Raw genomic sequence first — 20,291 nt, forward strand, 5'->3', positions numbered from 1 at the left:
CTCACTTTTTCTACCCACCGTGTATTGCAGCCACACATCTCTCAATTCATAATAGAGATGTATGGTTGCAATTCACAATGGGTAAAGAGTGGGTAGGAAAAGTGAGTAGGAAATCACGTTTGCCCATTATAGGCGTGTCTTCACCACTAGCCTACCACATCACTTACGCTTAAGAGGGCCATCACATTTCACTTGTGTATGAATTTGAAGAATTGGGAGTTAAAATTAAATGGATTTGAGAATGGAAAGGAAAATTTTCACGGCTACCCTATCTGTTTGCATCCCTAGATGTCATGCTAATAAGATCTACCAACTCAATCTTCTAGGTTTATTAGATAATCAAAACCTATTCAGGGCCCTCAACTAACAGTTTTAAGCTTTTTCAGTTGAACGGTTCCTTGAGAGGGTTGATGAACCTCATCAAGGAGATTTCCTGGGAGTCTGGGACCCATTGAGTGGTAGGGCCCATCGCCCTGCATCTTTTCCACAGATATGAGATATCCATTTCTTATTTCCACAGTATTCTCTGGAGGCTGGAATTAGTCGATCTGTATATGACTCCATCTAGTAATGTTGTTGATTTTCTGACACCGAAAAAATAGCTCCTGTTACCAAGAACCATGAGGCCACCAAGCCTGAAACAGCCCCAGTACTTGACTGATCAAGTAAACTGATACACACTCATTGAAATACCACCAATTAGAGGCCAGCCCCAGAGTGAGATAATGCATGTAGCTTCCAAGTAGACGTACGTTTAGCTCATTGCCAAAAGTCAAGGAGAAGAATTTTTGTGGCTCCGTATTGATCCATTATAATGGGCGTTCATTCAAGAAGATGCTCCCCTGCTCATGTGCACAGTCAGGAAACATTCAATAGTTTACAGTTCACATAAGAAAGAAATCTCCTAGTTCCAAAATCAGTGCACTCACGCAAGCATTCAGTTTGCTTCTGTTTACTCTTTTTATTATTTTTGTGCTTAATAGATTACATAAACAATCTCAAAATATCTACAAACATGGTAGGAGGAATTTCAACATCAAAGACCCCAAATTGATGAGGCAAATTACAACATCAAAATATCTTGATAAAATTGACTAGACGACATTAAAGATTGAAGGAGCTATTGATGAGGCAAATTACAGAAACCTTTTTTCTTGTGAAATGGAAATTATAAAGCATGATAGACAGTTCCTAGTGCTTCATTTGTTAACAAACAAATCTCTATGAAATGAGGGAAGCACAGAAAAAACTTTTATCTTTCTAGCTTGCTTAGAAAAGCTTCCATTGGTGGAACTTCCTTCACAATTTGTTGCCAATCGGGCATCCCCTGCAGATCAAATGCAACCAATTACCAACAATAGCATGGTACATTGAGTAAAGTTTAAATTTAAAAATTTCATATACCACCACTAGTCTAAACAAGAAAAATGCATGGTCAAAGGGATTCTCTTAGGAGAAACCCATGATGCAATTATTGATCCCTGTGGAGTTATTTCCATTTTTAATCAAGAAAACTGAAGAAAGATGACCAACTGTCAGAACACTATGGTTATAATGGACAGAGATCAATAAAGAGACCCAGATCTTTCCTTGAATGGGTAAAAGATAAAACTCTATGCTACCTATTTCACTAAAATTAAATAGGTAAAAGATAGCACTATGGTTATAATGGTGCCTCTGCGTCACCATTGTGAGTATGTTTTCTTTAGGTCTATTTTTTTGGAGATTTAAGGTCAGATGGTGCAGTCGGGCCTCCCCAACACAACCATGGATATCTAGCCTTCGTGGCAGGTCAAAAGTCTCGGCAACAAAGGCAGCATATTTGCTGCGATATGGCCAGTTTGTGGGGAAAAAAGCACTGGTTTTTTGCTCAATGAGGCTGTGGGTATGGTGCTTTCATGGCTTTCTGTTCAAAAGGATATTGAAATAGTAGACTAAAATCTATTTTTGCCTCTCATTTCTATTACTTTACAGGATAGTTTTATTTCCCTTTCTTTCTGGAAGCTTAAAAGGACTCCCATCAATACCTCTTTGTAGTACATGGGTTATACTTGTATGGATAGGCTTTTTGGCATATTCACACTTAACCATTTTTGAAATAAACAAACAAACAAATAAATGGTCAAAAGGATCTAAAGAAAAGTTCAACATCTATTGTTATCTCCATGTCATCCTAACTACATTCACAAACCAAGCTATACTATATTTGCCAAATTTTAAGATGAGGATACCTTATCATTTATTTCTCAATTAGGTAACTTGTATGCTTTTTCATCTTTATCTACTCTGAAGTCTTGAAGGAACTGCTGATAATAACAGAACTGTGAATAGCCCATTTAGGCCCATTAAACTAGTGTATACTGGGGACCTCACAAGATGGCCCATTATGGCTGAAAAGGGGGTAACCAACATTTATAAATAGTCAATGAAACAATGCGAAAGGCATTGAGCCATTTCAGAATCTCTCTCTCTCTCTCTCTCTCTCTCTCTCTCTCTCTCTCTCTCTCTCTCTCTCTCTCTCTCTTCTAATTTCAGGAGGCAGTCTCCCTCATCAATTCTCGTATCCATGGTTTCAAATGTCGCCAAATGTCGCTAATGTCGCCCGACATATGTCGATGTCGAGGCTCACCGACATGAAAGTGGATGGTAATATAAAAATTACATTATGTCGGTCGACATTTCCTATATTTCAGAAATGTCGACCAAATCGATCCAAATAACCAAAAAAAATACAGTTTTTTTTATTATGTCACAGGATGTCAACTAATGTACATTAAAAATATAATATATTAGTATATTATATTAATATAATACAGTATATTAATATAGATTATTCCATTAATAATTTCTATTTAATATTTCAAATAAAATATTTATAAAAAGAATTAACAAAATATAAAAACAAAAGAATAAATTAATTACTTTATAATATAAAACATAAAATATTTTTCAAGTAATAAAATATTAACTAGTTAGTATTTTTTTAAATATTTATTAAAATCAGAAAATGTTTATTAAATTTTATAATAAACCATATTCTACATTTAATATAAAAAATCAGAATAAATTTAATAAATTTTATACTAAATCATAATTTATTATAAATTTAGTATTAAAAATCATAATAAATTAATTAAGTTTTATAAGAAATCAGAATTTATCATAATCTCAATACTACAAAAAGGAAAATCAGTTTATTAAATTTATAATAAAACATAATGTATTATAACTTTAATATTTAAAAAATCAGAATAAATGTATTTCTATTTAATAGTGTTAAATAAATATAATAAATCAGAATTAAAAATAAGAAAAGAAAACATCAGATAACCTTGTAAAAACATCAAAATACATAATAAATCAGTAAATCGTCATTTACTAATTTGTTATTGATCTTAGTTTCTTAGCTTTATATGGTTGGGAATAAGATAATAGTCTAGAAATATGTATTAATGCTTCTTTTATCATTTTACAAAATATCTTTGCATATTTCCACATTTCATAATATTTCAACAATGTCTCTAATTTTTACAATATTTCCCCTCGACATTTCCGACATATGTCCTATATTTTGGTAAGCGACATTTCCATCGACATCGACATTTTAAACCTTGCTGGTATCAGAGCTTGAGATTTTGTCCAGAGAAGTGGCTATCCATGTTGCATACCAAATCAGCGTCAGTAGAAGAGAGAGTGGATCGAATTGAGGTCGATCTACACAAATTCTCCGACGACCTGCGAGAGATCAAGGAAGCGATCTCAGCGGTGATGTCACAGTGTGAGAAGATGAATGCATGATCAAACAACAAAGAAAATGGTGACGAGAGTTCAGCCAAGACAGCTCTCGCCGATTCGGCGGAAATAATCACCGGCAAGTCAAAGTGGACTTTCCGGCTTTCAGGGAGAAGATCCTCTTTCTTGGATCTACAGAGCAGAGCTATACTTTGGTATCCAAGAGATCGCGAGCCATCAGAGAGTAGTGATCGCTTCGGTGTACTTAGAAGGAGAGGCAATCAACTGGTTTCAGTGGTACAAACGATCGCATCCTCAAATGATGTGGAAAGAATTTCTAGAAGCCCTCTGTATCCATTTTGGACCTTCCTCTTTTGAAAATTTCGATGAAGCTCTATCGAAGCTACGACAAGTAGGCACTGTGCGGGAATACTAGGTTGCATTTGAGCGACTGGCAATGAGAGTGTATGGCTGGCCGGAGAATGCGCTCATAGGATGCTTCATTGGCGGTCTCCGAGACGAAATACGGGTAGAGATGAAGGCTATGCAACCTACCACCATGTCCGCAGCCGTTGGACTGGCTAGACTCCACAAGGACAGGCTAAATAGCTTGAGGAAAATAAACCGAGGCACAGGACCGATCTTGAAGACTCCACTCAATCGTCTTGAAGGTTTGGCTACCAAGGCAACGACAATACCAACTCAAACAATTTCCTTGAAAAAGCTCTCATGGTCAGAAATGCAAGCTCGTAGGGAACGAGGACTCTGCTACAACTGCGACGAGAAATTTTTCCCTGGACACAAGTGTAAGCAGCATCAGGTGCTCACCTTACAAATCGATCCTGAGGGAGACTATGAAGACGACTGGGCCGACGACAAGGATGAACCAATCCAGTTAGGGGAACCGGGAGAGCCGGCCATTTCCTTACAGACTCTGACAAGGACACATTTAGCCCAGACAATGCAGGTGATGGGCCGGCTTATGGGACGACGGATCGCAGTGTTAATCGACAGTGGTGGTACTTTGAATTTCATTACCGTTGTGCTGGCTAAGCAGCTGGGGCTAGCAATTGAACCAACCATCCCGTTCTCCATCCATGTAGCTGATGGTAACTGTATCTAGTGCGATGGAGTATGCGAAGGGCTCAGGTTACAGATGCAAGGGTGTGAATTCCGAGTGGATTTGTACCCGCTAGAATTCTCTGGGGCTGATGTGGTGTTAGGGATTCAATGGTTAAAAGAGTTGGGTTCAATAACGTGTGATTGGGCCCACCTCACAATGGATTTCCAGAGCCAAGGTAAGCGATGTCACCTTAAAAGTTGGGAACCCGAGCCGATACAACAAGAGAGTTAAACCTTATTCTGAAGGCAGGAACTGGTGCAAAGGGAGCTATACTAACGAGCCTGGGCGTGAGTCAACCAGGCCCAACCTTCTCCGGGAGTGACAGTGAAACCATTTCTGAAACACAGGAAATCGAACTGCAGTTACTACTCATTGGTTACTCAAATGTTTTCCAAGAACCCTCTGGCTTGCCACCAGTGCGGTCACATGACCATCGGATTCCAATCAAACCAGGTGCTATGCCTGCTAATGTGCGACCCTATCGGTATCTGCATTGCCAAAAAACAGAAGTAGAAAAATTGGTGAAGGAACTCAGGCACAAAGGCATGATACAGCTTAGTAACAGTCTGTATTCAGCACCTGTCCTCTTGGTTAAGAAGAAAGATGGCATGTGGCATTTTTGCATCGACTACCATGCCCTAAATAAAATTACAGTCCGGGATCAGTTTCCAATACCCATAATTGATGAATTGCTGGATGAGCTTGGTATGGCTAAGATTTTCTCCAAATTAGATTTACAGGCAGGGTACCATCAAATTAGAGTACATGCTCAAGATGTCTATAAAATGGCATTTAGGACGCACAAGGGCCACTATGAATTTTTGGTGATGCCTTTTGGCCTCACTAATGCCCCGTCTACTTTTCAGTCCTTAATGAATGAGATCTTTCATCCGTATTTGCAGCGTTTTATTCTGGTGTTTTTTTATGATATTTTAGTTTATAGCACGGATTGAAAGTCTCACATGCAGCATTTGCGCTCCACCTTTGACATTCTTAGAGCCAATCAGTTGTATGCTAAAAGGTCAAAATGTGATTTTGGACAGATGCAAGACACATTGTCACCACAGGCACAGCCAGAGCAGATCCAGACAAGATAAATTGTATGTTGCAGTGACCGCCCACGACTATCAAGGATCTTAGGGGTTTTTTGGGCCCTACTGGGTGTTACAGGCGATTCATTAAGGGGTACGGCACTATGACGGCCCCACTAACAAACTTGCTCAAGAAGAATGCTTTCCAGTGGTCGGAAGAAGTGGAGAACGCCTTCACGACACTGAAGATGGCCCTTACGACCCCTCCCATCTTGTCCCTACCAAGTTTTTCAAAACAGTTTGTAGTAGAATCAGATGCATCAGGAAAGGGCATAGGGGCAATATTGTTACAAGACAAAAAGCCCATTGCCTATTTCAACAAGGTTCTCTCACCACTGGCCCAGGGTAAATCCACGTATGAAAAGGAGTTAATGGTGGTTGTGTAGGCTGTGCAAAAATGGAGGGGGTACTTGCTGGGTTGAGCTTTTACCATTCGCTCCGATCAAAGAAGCTTAAGATATCTAATAGAACAACCGTTCTGAATGAGGTACAACAAAAGTGGCTATATAAGCTGCTAGGCTTTGACTTCACAATAGAGTACAAAACAGGTCCGTCCAATCTAGTTGCGGATGCTTTGTCAAGGCAACATGAGTGCTGTCAGATGGTAGCTTCTAAGCTCACTTATCCATTTATGAGTCAGCTGAGGGAGGAAGCCTCTAATGATGAGATGTAAATCAGTCCTCTAATATCAAGATTAAACTTAGTGATTAGCAGAATAGAACAGATCTGAATAACTGTATAAGAGAGGAAGATGGCGAAGAGAAGAGGTAAGAGAAGAAGAAGTCGAATTAATCACCCTTCTCCTCTAACCCTTAATCTCTAAAAATTGATGATGACAAGTATACCCTTACGTGGGCGGCCAGCTTGGCAGTTACATAAAGAAAATAAAAGAACAAATAACAGGCCCATTAAGTGAGGCCCATCAACATAAAATAAAGGATAAAATAAAGGATATCACACGAAAGGTTGTTAGAGCCCATTCGGCCCAGTCTCTTTACTCCCCCTCAAGCTGAGCATAGATGTCAATCATGCCCAGCTTGCTTATATAGTGTGTCAATTTCCCCCTGGGAACTCCCTTGGTCATGATATCAGCCAGTTGCTCTTCTGATGTGATAAATGGTAAACAAACTTCTCCTGAAGAGACTCTTTCCCTTATAAAATATCAACCTCAATGTGCTTAGTTCTGTCATGTTGAATAGGATTATGTGCAATGTTGATAGTAGCTTGGTTGTCACAATAGAGCATCATTGGTTTCTCGTAGTCCACCCCCAATTCCTCTAGAAGGGATCGTAGCCATAATAATTCTGACACACCATGAGCCATTGCCCTGTATTCTGCTTCAGCTGAGGATCTAACAACTACTGATTGTTTCTTACTCCTCCAAAACACAATATTCCCAGCAACCAGAGCACAATAACCAGAGGTGGACCTTCTGTCATCAATACATCCTGCCCAATCTGCATCAGTAAAGGCTTCCAGCTTCATGTGACCATGCTTAGCAAATAGAATACCTTTCCCTGGAGTACCTTTCAAGTAGCACAGAACCCTTTCTGCAGCAGCTAGATGAATATCTCTGAGAGAATGCATAAACTGACTAATAACACTGACTGCATAGGAAATATCTGGCCGAGTCATGCAAAGGCATAACAGCTTCCCAAGCAGTCTCTGAAACACTCCCTTATCAAACAAAAGTTCACCATCTGTGGCAGAAAGCTTATGATTAGGATCAATGGGAGTAGAGATGGGTTTAGCTCCAAGTTTACTAGTTTCAGCAAGAAGATCAAGGACATATTTGCGCTGAGATATGAATATACCATCCTTAGATCGAGCAACTTCAATGCCTAGGAAATACCGAAGATCTCCCAAATCTTTGATTTCAAATTCAAAGTTGAGAAATGCTTTTAGTTTACTGGCCTCTTCAATCAAGAAAGTCACCAGAGAGTCATTTCTCTTCAAGAACAGTGCATGATCAGATTGTGTTTGAATGTAGCTAAAAGAGACAAGAGCAGCCCAAAATCTCTCAAACCAAGCCCGAGGAGATTGTTTGAGACCATAAATAGATTTGTGTAGTTTACACACCTTGCCTTTCATTTCTTTCCCATACACTCCGGGAGGTAGAGACATAAAGACCTCTTCATGCAGTTCTCCATTCAAGAAGGCATTTTTAACATCGAACTGGTGTAGGGGCCAGTAAAAAGTAGCTGCTAGAGAAAGTAAAACCCTAACTGAAGTCATCTTAGCTACAAGAGCAAATGTCTCAAGATAGTCAATGCCATACATTTGGGTGTAACCCTTAGCAACCAACCGAGCCTTAAACCTCTCAACAGAGCCATCAGAGTGATATTTAATAGTAAACACCCATTTACAACCCACTGGTTCCTTCCCTTCCGGCAAGTCCACAATATCCCAGGTATGATTCTTATGCAATGCATCAAGTTCGGTCATCATAGCTTCCCTCCATTCAGCTTGAGATAAAGTTTCCGGTACAGACCTGGGTATCACATGGAAAGAAACAGAGGCAAGAAAAGAGTAGTAGGAAGAGGAGAGAAGGTTGTAAGATAAGTGTTTGGAGATACAATGGGTTGTACACTTCCGCTTGCCCTTGCGAAGAGCAATAGGAAGGTCAAGGTCTGGAGTAGTCTGAGATGGGTCAGTAGAGGGCTGACCTGTTTCCTCAGGAATGATGGGAGTGGCAAGATGCTCTTCTGAAAGAGTGGAAACAACCTGCACATGTCTGAATCTCTGACTTTGGTACCACCTTTGGAGAGAAGGAGCAGAAGCAGGAGGGGGAGCAGGGACATCAGGGGTAGGTCCAGTGGAAGAGATGGACACCCCATGATCGGACTCACAAGGGATGGGAAGAGGAACAGCTGGAGACATAGCAAAGTACCCATCAGATTTCTCCCCCTTAGGAGGAATACTAAAGAAGGGAGTCAACTCTGCAAAGGTGATATCCCGAGATACAAAGCGGGTGCCACGAACTAGATCAAAACAGCAATAACCCTTCTGTGTGGAAGCATATCCCAGAAACACGCACTTATGAGCCTTAGGTTCAAACTTGTGCCTTTGGTGACTATGAATATGCACATAGCAAGTACACCCAAACACACGGAGAGGAAGAGAAAAGAGATCATCATCCGGGAAGAGAAGACTAAAAGGGGTTTTAAAGCCAAGGACCCAAGAGGGCATACGGTTGATCAGAAAGGTAGCAGTAAGAATAGCATCTCCCCAAAACTTTATAGGAACATGGGATGCAAATAAGAGGGATCTGGCAACCTCAACTACATGCTTGTTCTTTCTTTCCGCCACCTCGTTTTGTTGTGGAGTGTAGGAACAAGAACTTTGATGAATAACCCCAAAAGTTTCAAGATAAGTGGAGAGGGTTCTCTCAAAATACTCCTTAGCATTGTCAGAGCGGAATCTTTTGATACGAGTATTAAACTGGGTGAGGATGAGTTCATGAAAATTTTTCACAATAGTTGGTACTTCATCCTTGAATTTCATGAGATAAATCCAAGTGTAACGTGAATAATCATCAATAAAAAGGATAAAGTACCTGTAACCCCCATGGTTGGCATGTGATATGGCCCCCACACATCAGAGTGAACAATATGGAAAGGAGAAAATGATTTTTTATTGCTAATTGAATAGGAATGTCTACAATGCTTTGCCAGCTCACATGATTCACAATGAAGACTCGATAAAGACACTCCTTTAAACATATCTGGGAACAGATGACTCAAAGCAGAAAAGGACAAGTGACCAAACCGAAAATGACATAATAAAATTTTATTAACAGACTCTGACACGACCGACTCTAAGGCAACTCCATGAGGTGGTCCCAAAGCTTGATCTGGTGTGTCCAGCAAGTATATTCTGTTCGCCTCATGGCCACTCCTAATCATCCTCTGAGATTGCAGGTCCTGAAAAACACAATGAGTGGGAAAGAAAGTTATGCTGCAATTCATTGACTTTGTTAAGCTACTAACAGATAAGAGGTTTGTATTAAGCTTAGGGACATGAAGAACAGAAGATAAGAACAGAGTGCCAGAGGTCTTTATATCACCTTTACCAAAGATGGGGGCAAGGGACCCATCGGCAAGGGATATTTTCTCTTTCCCAAAGAGGAGGTGATAAGAGCAAAACAGGTTAGATAGGCTGGTCATATGGTCTGATGCACCGGAATCAATAACCCAAGGGATTTTATGATTACCTGAAGTTGAAGCATGATTCGCAGAAGCACGAGTACCTGAGTGAGCAAAAGCCGATGAAGATGTACTGTTGGAAGGGTGAGTTGAAGAAATTGTAGCTTCCAGGTGATTTAGGAGCCTCCCATACTTCTCAAAATCCAACTTCATTGCAGCCAACTGCTCAATAGTTGATTTTTCTTCGCTTTCCTTACTTCCCCCTTCAGGCATTGTAGCAGCATTAGCAGTCTTGGATTTTCCCACCTAACTGCCCTTCTTAGGGTTATTATTGTTCTTAAACCTATCAGGAAGAAGTTGAAGATGAAGCTTCCAGCAGGTGTCCTTTGTATGTCGTGGTTTCTTGCAATATTCACATATTTGCTCTCTTTTCTCAGTAGGGCCCTTCGGTTTCATTCCCGCATGTGCAAAATGTTCTGTAGATGGACTCTGCAACTGCACCTTCCGCCTACTCTCCTCACTACCTCATCCCTGGCCAAAATGTTCTGTTTGATAATATCAAACTCAGGGTTGAGTCCAATGAGAAACTCAAACACCCTATTTCTCTCCACTAGCTTTCTATACATTTCAGCATCCTTTTTACTCTCCCATACCACTGTCTCCATAACATCAATTTCCTGTCATAGGGATCTTAGTATAGAGTAGTAGATTGCCACACTCTTCTCCCCCTGTCTCAGGTTCTTCACATCACTTTTCAATTTGTATGCTCTAGCTACATTCAGTTTTTGTGAATAGGTCTCAGTTACACTGTCCCATATCTTCTTAGTCGAAGATATCTAGAGATAGTGTTGGCTTATATGGGGTTGCATAGAGTTGACTAACCATCCTATAACAGTATAGTTCTCTTGTATCCATCTTTCAAATTCAGGGTCTGTCTCTTCGGGTTTCACCTTGCTACCTATGAGATACCCGAGTTTTCCTCTACTACAAACATAGATTTTTATAGACTGTGCCCAAGCAAGATAGTTTGTCCCATCTAGCTTAATTGTGGTAACACCAGTCAAAACGAAATCTACTGAAGCAGGTCCAGAAACTGGCACCTGCTTGAACTCACTTCCGTATGCCTCCATTAATCAAACGGAAATCAAAGAACAAAAAATTTTGACTATGTAAACTTACTTGAAGTCAAACCAGAACTTAGGTACTTGAAAAACTAGGGTTTTGCTCCGTCCAGCAGATGGGAGGAAGAGAGAAGACATTGTCGTACCCACCAGACTAACCCAAACTCTTCCAAACCTGAACCGCCCTCCTTTAGCAGTCACAAGACACCTTCCAAGCACAGAGCGCCACACCCAAACTTCACCTTTCCTGGTAACCTCGAAAATCTCTAGTCGGCTAGGGTTTTGGGCAGCAGCAAAACAACATCACTTCTTGGCAAAATCTGGCCAGAACTAAACTCTCCAAACCCTTCTACCAACTAGGCAAGTGATTCTCTATACTATAGAAAACCTATCTCTCCATACACTCTCTTGATTTTAGAGTGTACAGGAACAAAGAAAAAAGAAGGAAGAGGAACTGAACCTGCTCTGATACCAAGATGTAAATCAGTCCTCTAATATCAAGATTAAACTTAGTGATTAGCAGAATAGAACAGATCTGAATAACTGTATAAGAGAGGAAGATGGCGAAGAGAAGAGGTAAGAGAAGAAGTCGAATTAATCACCCTTCTCCTCTAACCCTATTTTATTAATCTCTAAAAATTGATGATGACAAGTATACCCTTAAGTGGGCGGCTAGCTTGGCAGTTACATAAAGAAAATAAAATAAGAACAAATAACAGGCCCATTAAGTGAGGCCCATCAACATAAAATAAAAGATAAAATACAGGATATCACACGAAAGGCTGTTAGGGCCCATTCGGCCCAGTCTCTTTACATGATGCTAGCCTCACTAAGATCAGAAACCAGATTCTGAATGGGGAACAAGTCCCACCTGGTTTCTCCCTTTGTAATGAAACTCTGATGCACAAGGGCAGAATGGTGTTGCCAAGTAACTCAACCCACATTCCGGCCCTCTTAGAGCTTTTTCACACTTCTCCAATGGGTGGACATTCTGGCATCCTACGAACCTATCATAGGGTATCCTCTCATTTTTATTGGGTGGGGATGAAGAGACAGATTCGGGAGTATGTTGCCATGTGTGCAACATGTCAGCGGCATAAATATGACAATCAGTCCCCAGCTGGGCTGTTACAGCCTATACCGCTCCCGGAACAAGTATGGGATGAGGTAACTATGGATTTCATTACTGGTCTACCTCCTTCCGGCGGAAAGACAGTCATTGTTGTTTTTGTGGATGGGCTGTCTAAGTATGCGCATTTTGCACCACTATCACATCCATATACTGCAGCACAAGTGGCCAAAATTTTTGTCCAGGAGGTCTCCCATTTACATGGCACGCCCAAGGCAATTATCTCTGATCGGGACTCAGCTTTCATGAGCCGTTTCTGGGGTGAATACTTCCGGGTGCAAGGAACGAAACTCCATCACTCCACCAGCTATCATCCACAATCCGATGGACAGACAGAGGTGGTGAATCGTTCCCTTGAGACCTACCTTCGGTGCTTTACTAGTGACTACCCCGGGAAGTGGGCCAAGTGGCTTCCGTGGGCAGAATACTGGTATAACACTTCTTTTCATGTTTCAATTGGCATGTCACCTATTCATGCTCTATATGGAAGGGAACCACCCTCCCTACTAACTACCCTATGAGAAGGGATCCACAGTTGTGGCTGAAGTAGATGAACATCTAGCAGACAGAGATGCAGTCCTTAAGGACTTAAAAGCCAACTTGCTAAAGGCGCAACAACAAATGAAGGCCCACTATGATAAGAAACATCGAGATGTTCAGTTCAAGGTAGGAGACTGGGTTTATTTGAAGCTGAGGCAAGCAGAGTAGCTTGGCTAAACGGTCCTCTCAAAAGTTGGCTCCCAGATTTTATAGTCCATTCCATATTGTAACCAGGGTGGGGAAGGTGGATTATAAGTTAGACCTCCCTAGCTCTTCCAAGATACACCCAACATTTCATGTATCCCTATTGAAGAAACATTTAGGGCCAGTCCCTTCGGTTTCAGCTTGCTTACCAGAATTTTCTGAGGAGGGGGTTCTACAGCCGAAGATGGATCACATTGCTGACTTCAGGTGGATCCGAGATGGCAATAAGTCAGTTCAGCAAGCCTTGGTGGTATGGAAACACCTTCCACCGGAAGACGCCACATGGGAAGACTACTGTCAGCTGCAACAACACTACCCCAGCATTAACCTTGAGGACAAGGTTGTTATAAAGGGGGGAGGAGTTGATGGAACTGTTGATAATAACAGAACTGTGAATGGTCCATTTAGGCCCATTAAACTAGTGTATACCCGAGGACCTCGCAAGATGGCCCATTATGGCTGAAAAGGGGGTAACTGACATCTATAAATAGTCCATGAAACAATGAGAAAGGCATCGAGCCATTTCAGAATCTTTTGCTCTCTCTCTCTCTATTTTCTGATTTCAGGAGGCAGAGTCTCCCTCGAAGAAGATTCCTGTGGTGAGCAGGCTCTCATCAAATGTTCACTACCTAGAACAAGCCACAACTTCTCATCTTCCTCCTGCTTTTAATGTTTACCTTTAGAATTCCTTCTAAGTTTTTTTTTTCCCAATTTCCCTAGTTAAATATGAAATAATAGATGCGAAATAACCAATCAAAAAACAAAAGATGGGAAATAAAAGGTTAGCTCCAAGACCCAAGATAGTATTGACATTAGGTAATGTTCCTTTTAGATGGGAGATAAAAGCCTTGGCATAATGGTTGGGTTGCTCCATTGCGACCTGGTGACCAGGTTTCAAAATCTTGGAAACAGCCTCTCTATATGTGCAAGGGTAAGGCTGCATGCATCTGTCCCTCCCAAGACCCTGCATTGGCAGGAGCTTCATGCACTGGGTTGGCCCTTTTCTAAAAAGCATTTATCATTCTAAGAGTTGACAAATTTTAGATGATTGTAAATTGGAAACTTGATGGATCATTAAATAAACTTGAGATTAGTTTTGCAAATCATAACTAATATTCTCAAAACAAACTTACTCATCCACTATGTCTTCTGCTACATAAGAGTAACCTATATTCTTATTGATTTTGCATGCCATCTGTTTTCATTTAACCACATAAGAAACAAATTCCATGATTTATATTTTACCTTCCCTGATCTTCTAATACGACCATCCAGGCGCAATATTATGTATACATCCTCACCAGGAGTAACACCTTCTGACTTTTGTTGATCACGAATCCACCTGAAGGATTAAAATATTTCAATATCTGGAAAAGGGAAAAATAAAACTGGGAGTAGAAAAGTTAGAAATCAACTGATTCTGAACATCTAGATGGACCCAATAACCAAAAAGAGAAAAATAATTGAATAAGTCAAGGATCATTAGCTTCAACTTCTATTTTGTTTAAAAAGGTGCTATCTTTTCTCATATAAGATCTAGAAGAAAATAGAATGGTTTTGTTTCAATCACACTACAGAATAACCATTTTAGAGCAAAAAAAAAGGTGAGCGGAGAGTAGCATGTCACCTTTCCCATTCAGCAGGTGATACAACCTCAGCCTTAAATCGCACCTCTGCTTTCAACCGTGACTTTGCAATAATAGATTGTGCACGCTTCTCAAAATCTTCCTACCGTTATAGCATTACATAGTGTCAAATTAGTAATAATGGTCAAATGTTAAGAACTGTCCTGGTTTGCAATAAATTGTCCAAAATTTAAATGAAAGGCCGTTACCCAATGTTGGGAGGGGCAGACTGGGAAATTTGAAAGGTTAGGCATCACTATTGCAACTGGCTATGTTTGGGAAGAAAATTTGAAAGGTGTTGATGTACATAAGAAGCACATGCATGCTTTCAACCAACACATATAGACATGCCAGCCACTGACCCACAACATAATTTGTAAGACATAATTTTAACTAATATAAAGTCTATTGAGTTTCTCACAACATACAAACAGCTTTTTGATTTATAAAAGAAGTAGAATGTAGCATACTTCTTAGCATCATGACATACAACAATTACAGTATTCAATACTTAATCTATATACTACATGGTAATTTATCTAGAGATCTGATGATTAACAGGATAGAAATTATGAGAGCTAAATAGTGATGCATTTTTCTCATCAACCTAAATAGTGATATAATATTAGCTCCAGGGATGAAATATTCAATAATCATATAGATAGAACCCATATATCTTACCCCAATAGAAGGAAGAGAAGTAGCTGCCTTTGATGAAACACCAAAGCCTTTTCTCTCAGTTGGCTGTGTTCGACCTTCACCCCAGATGACAGGAACTAAAAGAACTCCTCGCTTGAGGAGCTCAGTTCTGAACCTTTCAGCCTTCTGAATAGCTAGAGAAACAGTCTCTTTTTTCCCAGCTAAAATCACCTAAAAGCATAACTTATTGAGAATGGAAAAATGTACAGATTAAAAATGTAAGAATGATCACTTATTGCAGCATGTGAAAAGACCAAGAATATAACCATCCTTATTATATGAAGGGTGTCTATCAGACATCTAAACACAGTTTTAAGGAATTTTTGAAAGAAAAGTCCAGCTAAATTTTTTAACCTTTTGTGATTTTGCTTTTTCTATTGGGAAATTTCATCAAATTAGACAAAGCAAAATGAGGATTTTTCTTTTACTTGAAAATCAAATACATTCCAAAATAATTTTGAACACTATGGATCATGAAAATTTCCTGAAATGTATACAGATAATTAAGAGATAAAATTCCATAAAAGGTCTATGAATTTGAGTTATAATCACAACGGTATGGCTGTGTATAAAGTGAAAACTGAGAAGGCGAAGAAGAATGACCTAAATAGTTGAAAGAAGGATTGGCTTGGTGGATGACAATGATATAATCATCCTAATGAGAAATTATATTATTTGGTCTTTTCTGAAAACAAAAATTCTGAACGTAATGATAACAGTTATTGCATTATAGAAAGGGAAAGGAAAATGCTGATACTAACTGGCCTAACAGTGTCTCTTAGCTGGACAAGCTCAACAACTCGATTAGTTGAAAGCCGCAAAGGCAACCTTGAGAGTGTTTCGTCCCTGGATATTTGTGCTAGCTGTTCCTCCTCTTTCTTGTTGTCCCAGAAAAATAATGCCACAAGTACTATAATACCTGTAGAGGTACTGATTTAGAAGCTTAGTCAATTTAAGAAACTACTTGTTATTTTCATTTCTCAAAACCATGGAATCTTTTTAAAATAAGTCCAATAGAACAATGTAGCTTACATTTCACTTGTTCCAGGCTGATGATAGCAAACCATGTGAAAGCAGTATAGTTAAAGGCTTGAAGTGTCACCTACTGAAAAATTAGGAATCTTGAAGGCCTATCACCGAGGCAACCAACTAGGGAAGTATATAAATTAAGGCATCTTAGTGCTTGGAAAAAATGCAATATGGCCCCTCTATATATTGAAATGAGTATGTGTAAGTCATTTTGGGTCCGCAGGACGGTATCCTGAAAATCAGGTATGTTATACTTTTCATTTAATTATTTGATTTATATTTTAATCGTTCATATGTGTGTGCGTTGTCTACAAATTACCTGCCACTTTATCCAGATAATGGCAAGGGCACGGATGGACAAGATGTCAGAAATGAAATTTAGACTGAAAATTGAAACATCAGACACAGTATGAAACCCTTATACAGCTATCTGGGTACCATAGGTTGCCCGAAAACCTTAACGTACATTGTGAAAGGTATGACAGAGGGTAAAAACAATGAATCTCCGAATCACTACATCTTTTTGATTGTTTAACATTAATATTTGTCTTTTTAATGCTCCACTACCACCAGCCACCATCCCAAAACGAAAAAAAATATTTACCTACAATGTTAATGGCTGCATTTCCAGCAGTTTCCCAGAGACCTGGAGCTCCATCACCACCTTTAAGTGCACGGAACAATCTAGGTACTGTGAAGAATGTTCCAATTCCTGCACCCGCAGTAAATGCAAAATAAAAAAATCTCCTAACCCCACGAAATGGTGCTTGGACTTCACTGATGAGTTTGAGATCTCTCCTGAAACTGTAGCCAATGTCCTCTCCACCAAGCCTAGCCTGTAATTAAGGCCAAGATTTATTAAGGGCTTAACACTTAATGGATAAAAAATTAGTTAAAAGGATAATACAATATATCATTATGAAGGTATTAAAGAAACCCTGGTACCAGTGAGATAGATCAAGGAAGTTCTATGAACCATGCCAAGCATGTGGAGCACATTGTACTAATTACTCAATACTTCAACATAGGAGACTTTGCGCATCAACCCAATAAGATTACTGGATGTGTTCCTTGTAGATCATTTCCTTTTCCAGCACAGTTTTACACAACTTTGCTCTCTTTTCATGAAAATCGGCATATCTAGGATGCTAAAGTCATTATATGAGGCATTTTTATATGGGTAAAGCCTAATAGAATGGTATCCAGTACCCCTGCATATGCAGTGTTGTAGTCTATGCCAGCAGTTGACTAGCCATAAGTTCCACAAGTTTCCCATTTAACAATATGGGATTTGTAGGTTTAAAAATCATTTGATTTCCATTCAAGAGTTAAGTGATGACAGGCAAACTTTCTGGAGAAAGCTAGATTGAATGTGCATAAATTAAATTAGGAAAGTAGTTACAAAGTAGACTTTTGTATAAAACAGTACACCTCCTCTTGTAGTTCTTTAAATTCGGGCAAGGCTCTGAAGGAGGCCAAGTCTGGATCATTAAGAATAGTGCCAAATTTGAGATCGTATTCTCGTAAAGCAGTACGCAGGCAATCTGCAGCCTTCTTTCCTTCACCTCTAGCTCAAGAAAGGAAAAAAATAAAAGAAAATCCATCATGTCATATAAGAATTCTCAGCTTCAACTTAAATGATACCCAACTCCAAATTCTCTTAGGAACAGTATGTGGCAAGAAATGAAAGTAAATTGAGATATCTGACTGGTTTTCCATTATTAGAACTTAATTTGTACAAATGTGCAATTTGCAACTCATCCAAATATCAGTATTTTAATCTGATTGTAGATGACACAAGTGATACTTACTTCCTCATTCATTTTAATGTAGATAAGTTGAGTTTTTAACCACTGGAGGATCAATTAACAACTCATAAAAACAAAAAAGTTGAAAGTCCTACCTGTAAGCATGACAGCAGGCTTTATTATAAAATGCAGCCTGAGCTTCCATTGGGTTTGGATTTAAAGTAAGCGCTGTTTCAAATTGAGAAAGGGCATCTTTTACCTGGCACAACCATCAACATGAGAAAGGGCATCTTTCAAATTGAGAAAGGACATCTCTTAAGATGCCACAGTGCATGTTAGTTAAACTTTTTGAGAATGCATTGCAATTCATTCATTGTTTAGAAAAGTGTAAATAACGGTTTCTATTAGATTATTATTGGATTAGAATGTAAAAGAAATATATCTGAAACATTATATGTGATCACAAATTGCTTTTTCTTTCTTGGGAAGAAAAGACTCCCTTCATATCAACTTAAAGATGTTCATTTTGTCTGGAAGTGTCTAAAGAAATCATTAAGTCTGCCGCTATATGTTTCTTCAATTTGGTTCCTCTTTTGTTTTTTATTTGATTTATAACACCATCCTCTAGCCGTTGTAAAAGCCCTATCTGAGGGAGAAATTTGGTCCAGAAGATTAAATTCACCAATGTTACATTGCTTGCAACTACCTCGGAAAAAGTTTCAGAAAAAAAATAAAAAAGGGTATCAGACAAACGGTGCATTCCTTTATAATCAATGATTTAATAAAAATCACTACCACTCATTTCTCGTTATAGCTCTAAAGAAAGTTTATTATCAATATGAAGAAAAAATATTTACGCCAGCCCATGAAATCATAAATATTCGCAGTCGGAAAACAAGGTAGATATTTCTTCTTTTTGGTAGAGAAAGGAAAACCAGATGAATGCTTTAAATGTATAATAAGAAACATTACACCTAATAATTATATAGAAACTAAAATTAACCAATCCAACCCTTTCCACAGGGCATCTGTTAGGAATATATAGGCATCTCATAACTGAGCAGTCGAAGGAATGGAAATTGTGAAATAGGAGCAGCCGGGAGCAGAAAAGATGAATTTAAGTGAGCAGGCTAAGATGTAAACTAAAAACACTGGTAAGGGAAAGCTAAATTACCCGTCCTTTGGAGAAAAGGGAGAGACCCAGATTGACGCATGACTCTGCAGTCTCTGTTGTGGCTTCCGGTGAAGACGAAGGGGAAGAAGAAGAAGAAGAAGAAGAAGAGCATGAGACGAGAGAAACACGACCAATCCTTTGGGATTTTAGATGGGTTCTGTTGGGAAGCCATGTAGTTGGCTTTGACAAGTAGAGCAGATGCTGCTGCAATGCAAGAGCAGCAACGGCCATTTAGAAATCATGAAACAGAGCAGCTGCCTGAAAATTCTAAATCTGGGGAAGGGGAGAGCCGAGAGGTGGGGGAAGCAATCTCCCTCCTTGTGTACGTTATCCAGTCCTCGCTCTTCACTGGTTGCTACTCGCTTTTAGGGTGTTCATGTTGGATGGCAAATCGACTAAACCGACCGGATCCAATCCGATTTGGTCGGTTTTTCAATAAGAGCAGAGGTGTAAAACGGACCGTGCCGCCCCCAGGGATATCTTGGGGGTCGGCCCGGCACGGCCCATGGCCCAAGCCCATGCGGGCCCGGGACGTGCTGGGCCGAGCCTAGGCCGTGCCACAGGTCGTGCCTTGGGCATGGACTGGGCTTGGGCCGTGCCACAGGCCCGGCCTTAGGCATGGGCCGAATCGAGCCAGACTGGTTTTTTACCTTTTTTTGTTTTTAGTTTTTTTTTTATTTCTTTGCTTTGTAAAAGTGTAAAACTAAAATATTTAACTTTCCTTTGCGATTTGGAAACTATTTGAAAAAATAACAAATGAGAAATCTAACAAATAAATGAAAAAAATACTTAACCAAATAAGAATGAAATAACAAATTGGAAGAAAAATAAAAATTTTATTTCATTTAAATTTGAATGATACAAATTACAAAGCATACTATGGTTGGATACTTGGATGAATGAAATATGAAAATTGGAAAATGGAATAAAT

General features: G+C 39.5%; 1 protein-coding gene across 3 annotated transcripts; it reads right to left on the reverse strand.

The window, feature by feature from the left end:
* Positions 1 to 941: 941 nt before the first annotated feature.
* On the reverse strand, positions 942 to 19,727 carry LPA1 (tetratricopeptide repeat (TPR)-containing protein). 3 transcript variants are annotated; one of them, XR_736737.3, is made up of 9 exons: positions 19,361 to 19,727; positions 18,342 to 18,445; positions 17,870 to 18,005; positions 17,043 to 17,274; positions 16,171 to 16,328; positions 15,392 to 15,580; positions 14,713 to 14,809; positions 14,331 to 14,427; positions 942 to 1,327 (listed from the first exon to the last, which is right to left on the reverse strand). XR_736737.3 is itself a non-coding variant. In XM_010271196.3 (9 exons), the coding sequence occupies exons 1-9, from the start codon at positions 19,589 to 19,591 to the stop codon at positions 1,253 to 1,255; spliced, it is 1,323 nt and encodes a 440-aa protein (XP_010269498.1). In that variant the 5' UTR covers positions 19,592 to 19,727; the 3' UTR covers positions 942 to 1,252. The 3 variants fall into 3 exon arrangements, 2 of the variants coding, with proteins under 2 accessions (XP_010269498.1, XP_010269499.1); XM_010271196.3 differs by having other exon boundaries at positions 14,713 to 14,813; XM_010271197.3 differs by lacking the exons at positions 17,870 to 18,005; positions 18,342 to 18,445 and having other exon boundaries at positions 14,713 to 14,813; positions 19,361 to 19,718.
* Positions 19,728 to 20,291: the final 564 nt, after the last annotated feature.

The sequence above is a fragment of the Nelumbo nucifera genome, chromosome 4 (genome assembly GCF_055504915.1).
Source record: "Nelumbo nucifera cultivar China Antique chromosome 4, China Antique-T2T, whole genome shotgun sequence".
Lineage (NCBI taxonomy): Eukaryota > Viridiplantae > Streptophyta > Magnoliopsida > Proteales > Nelumbonaceae > Nelumbo > Nelumbo nucifera.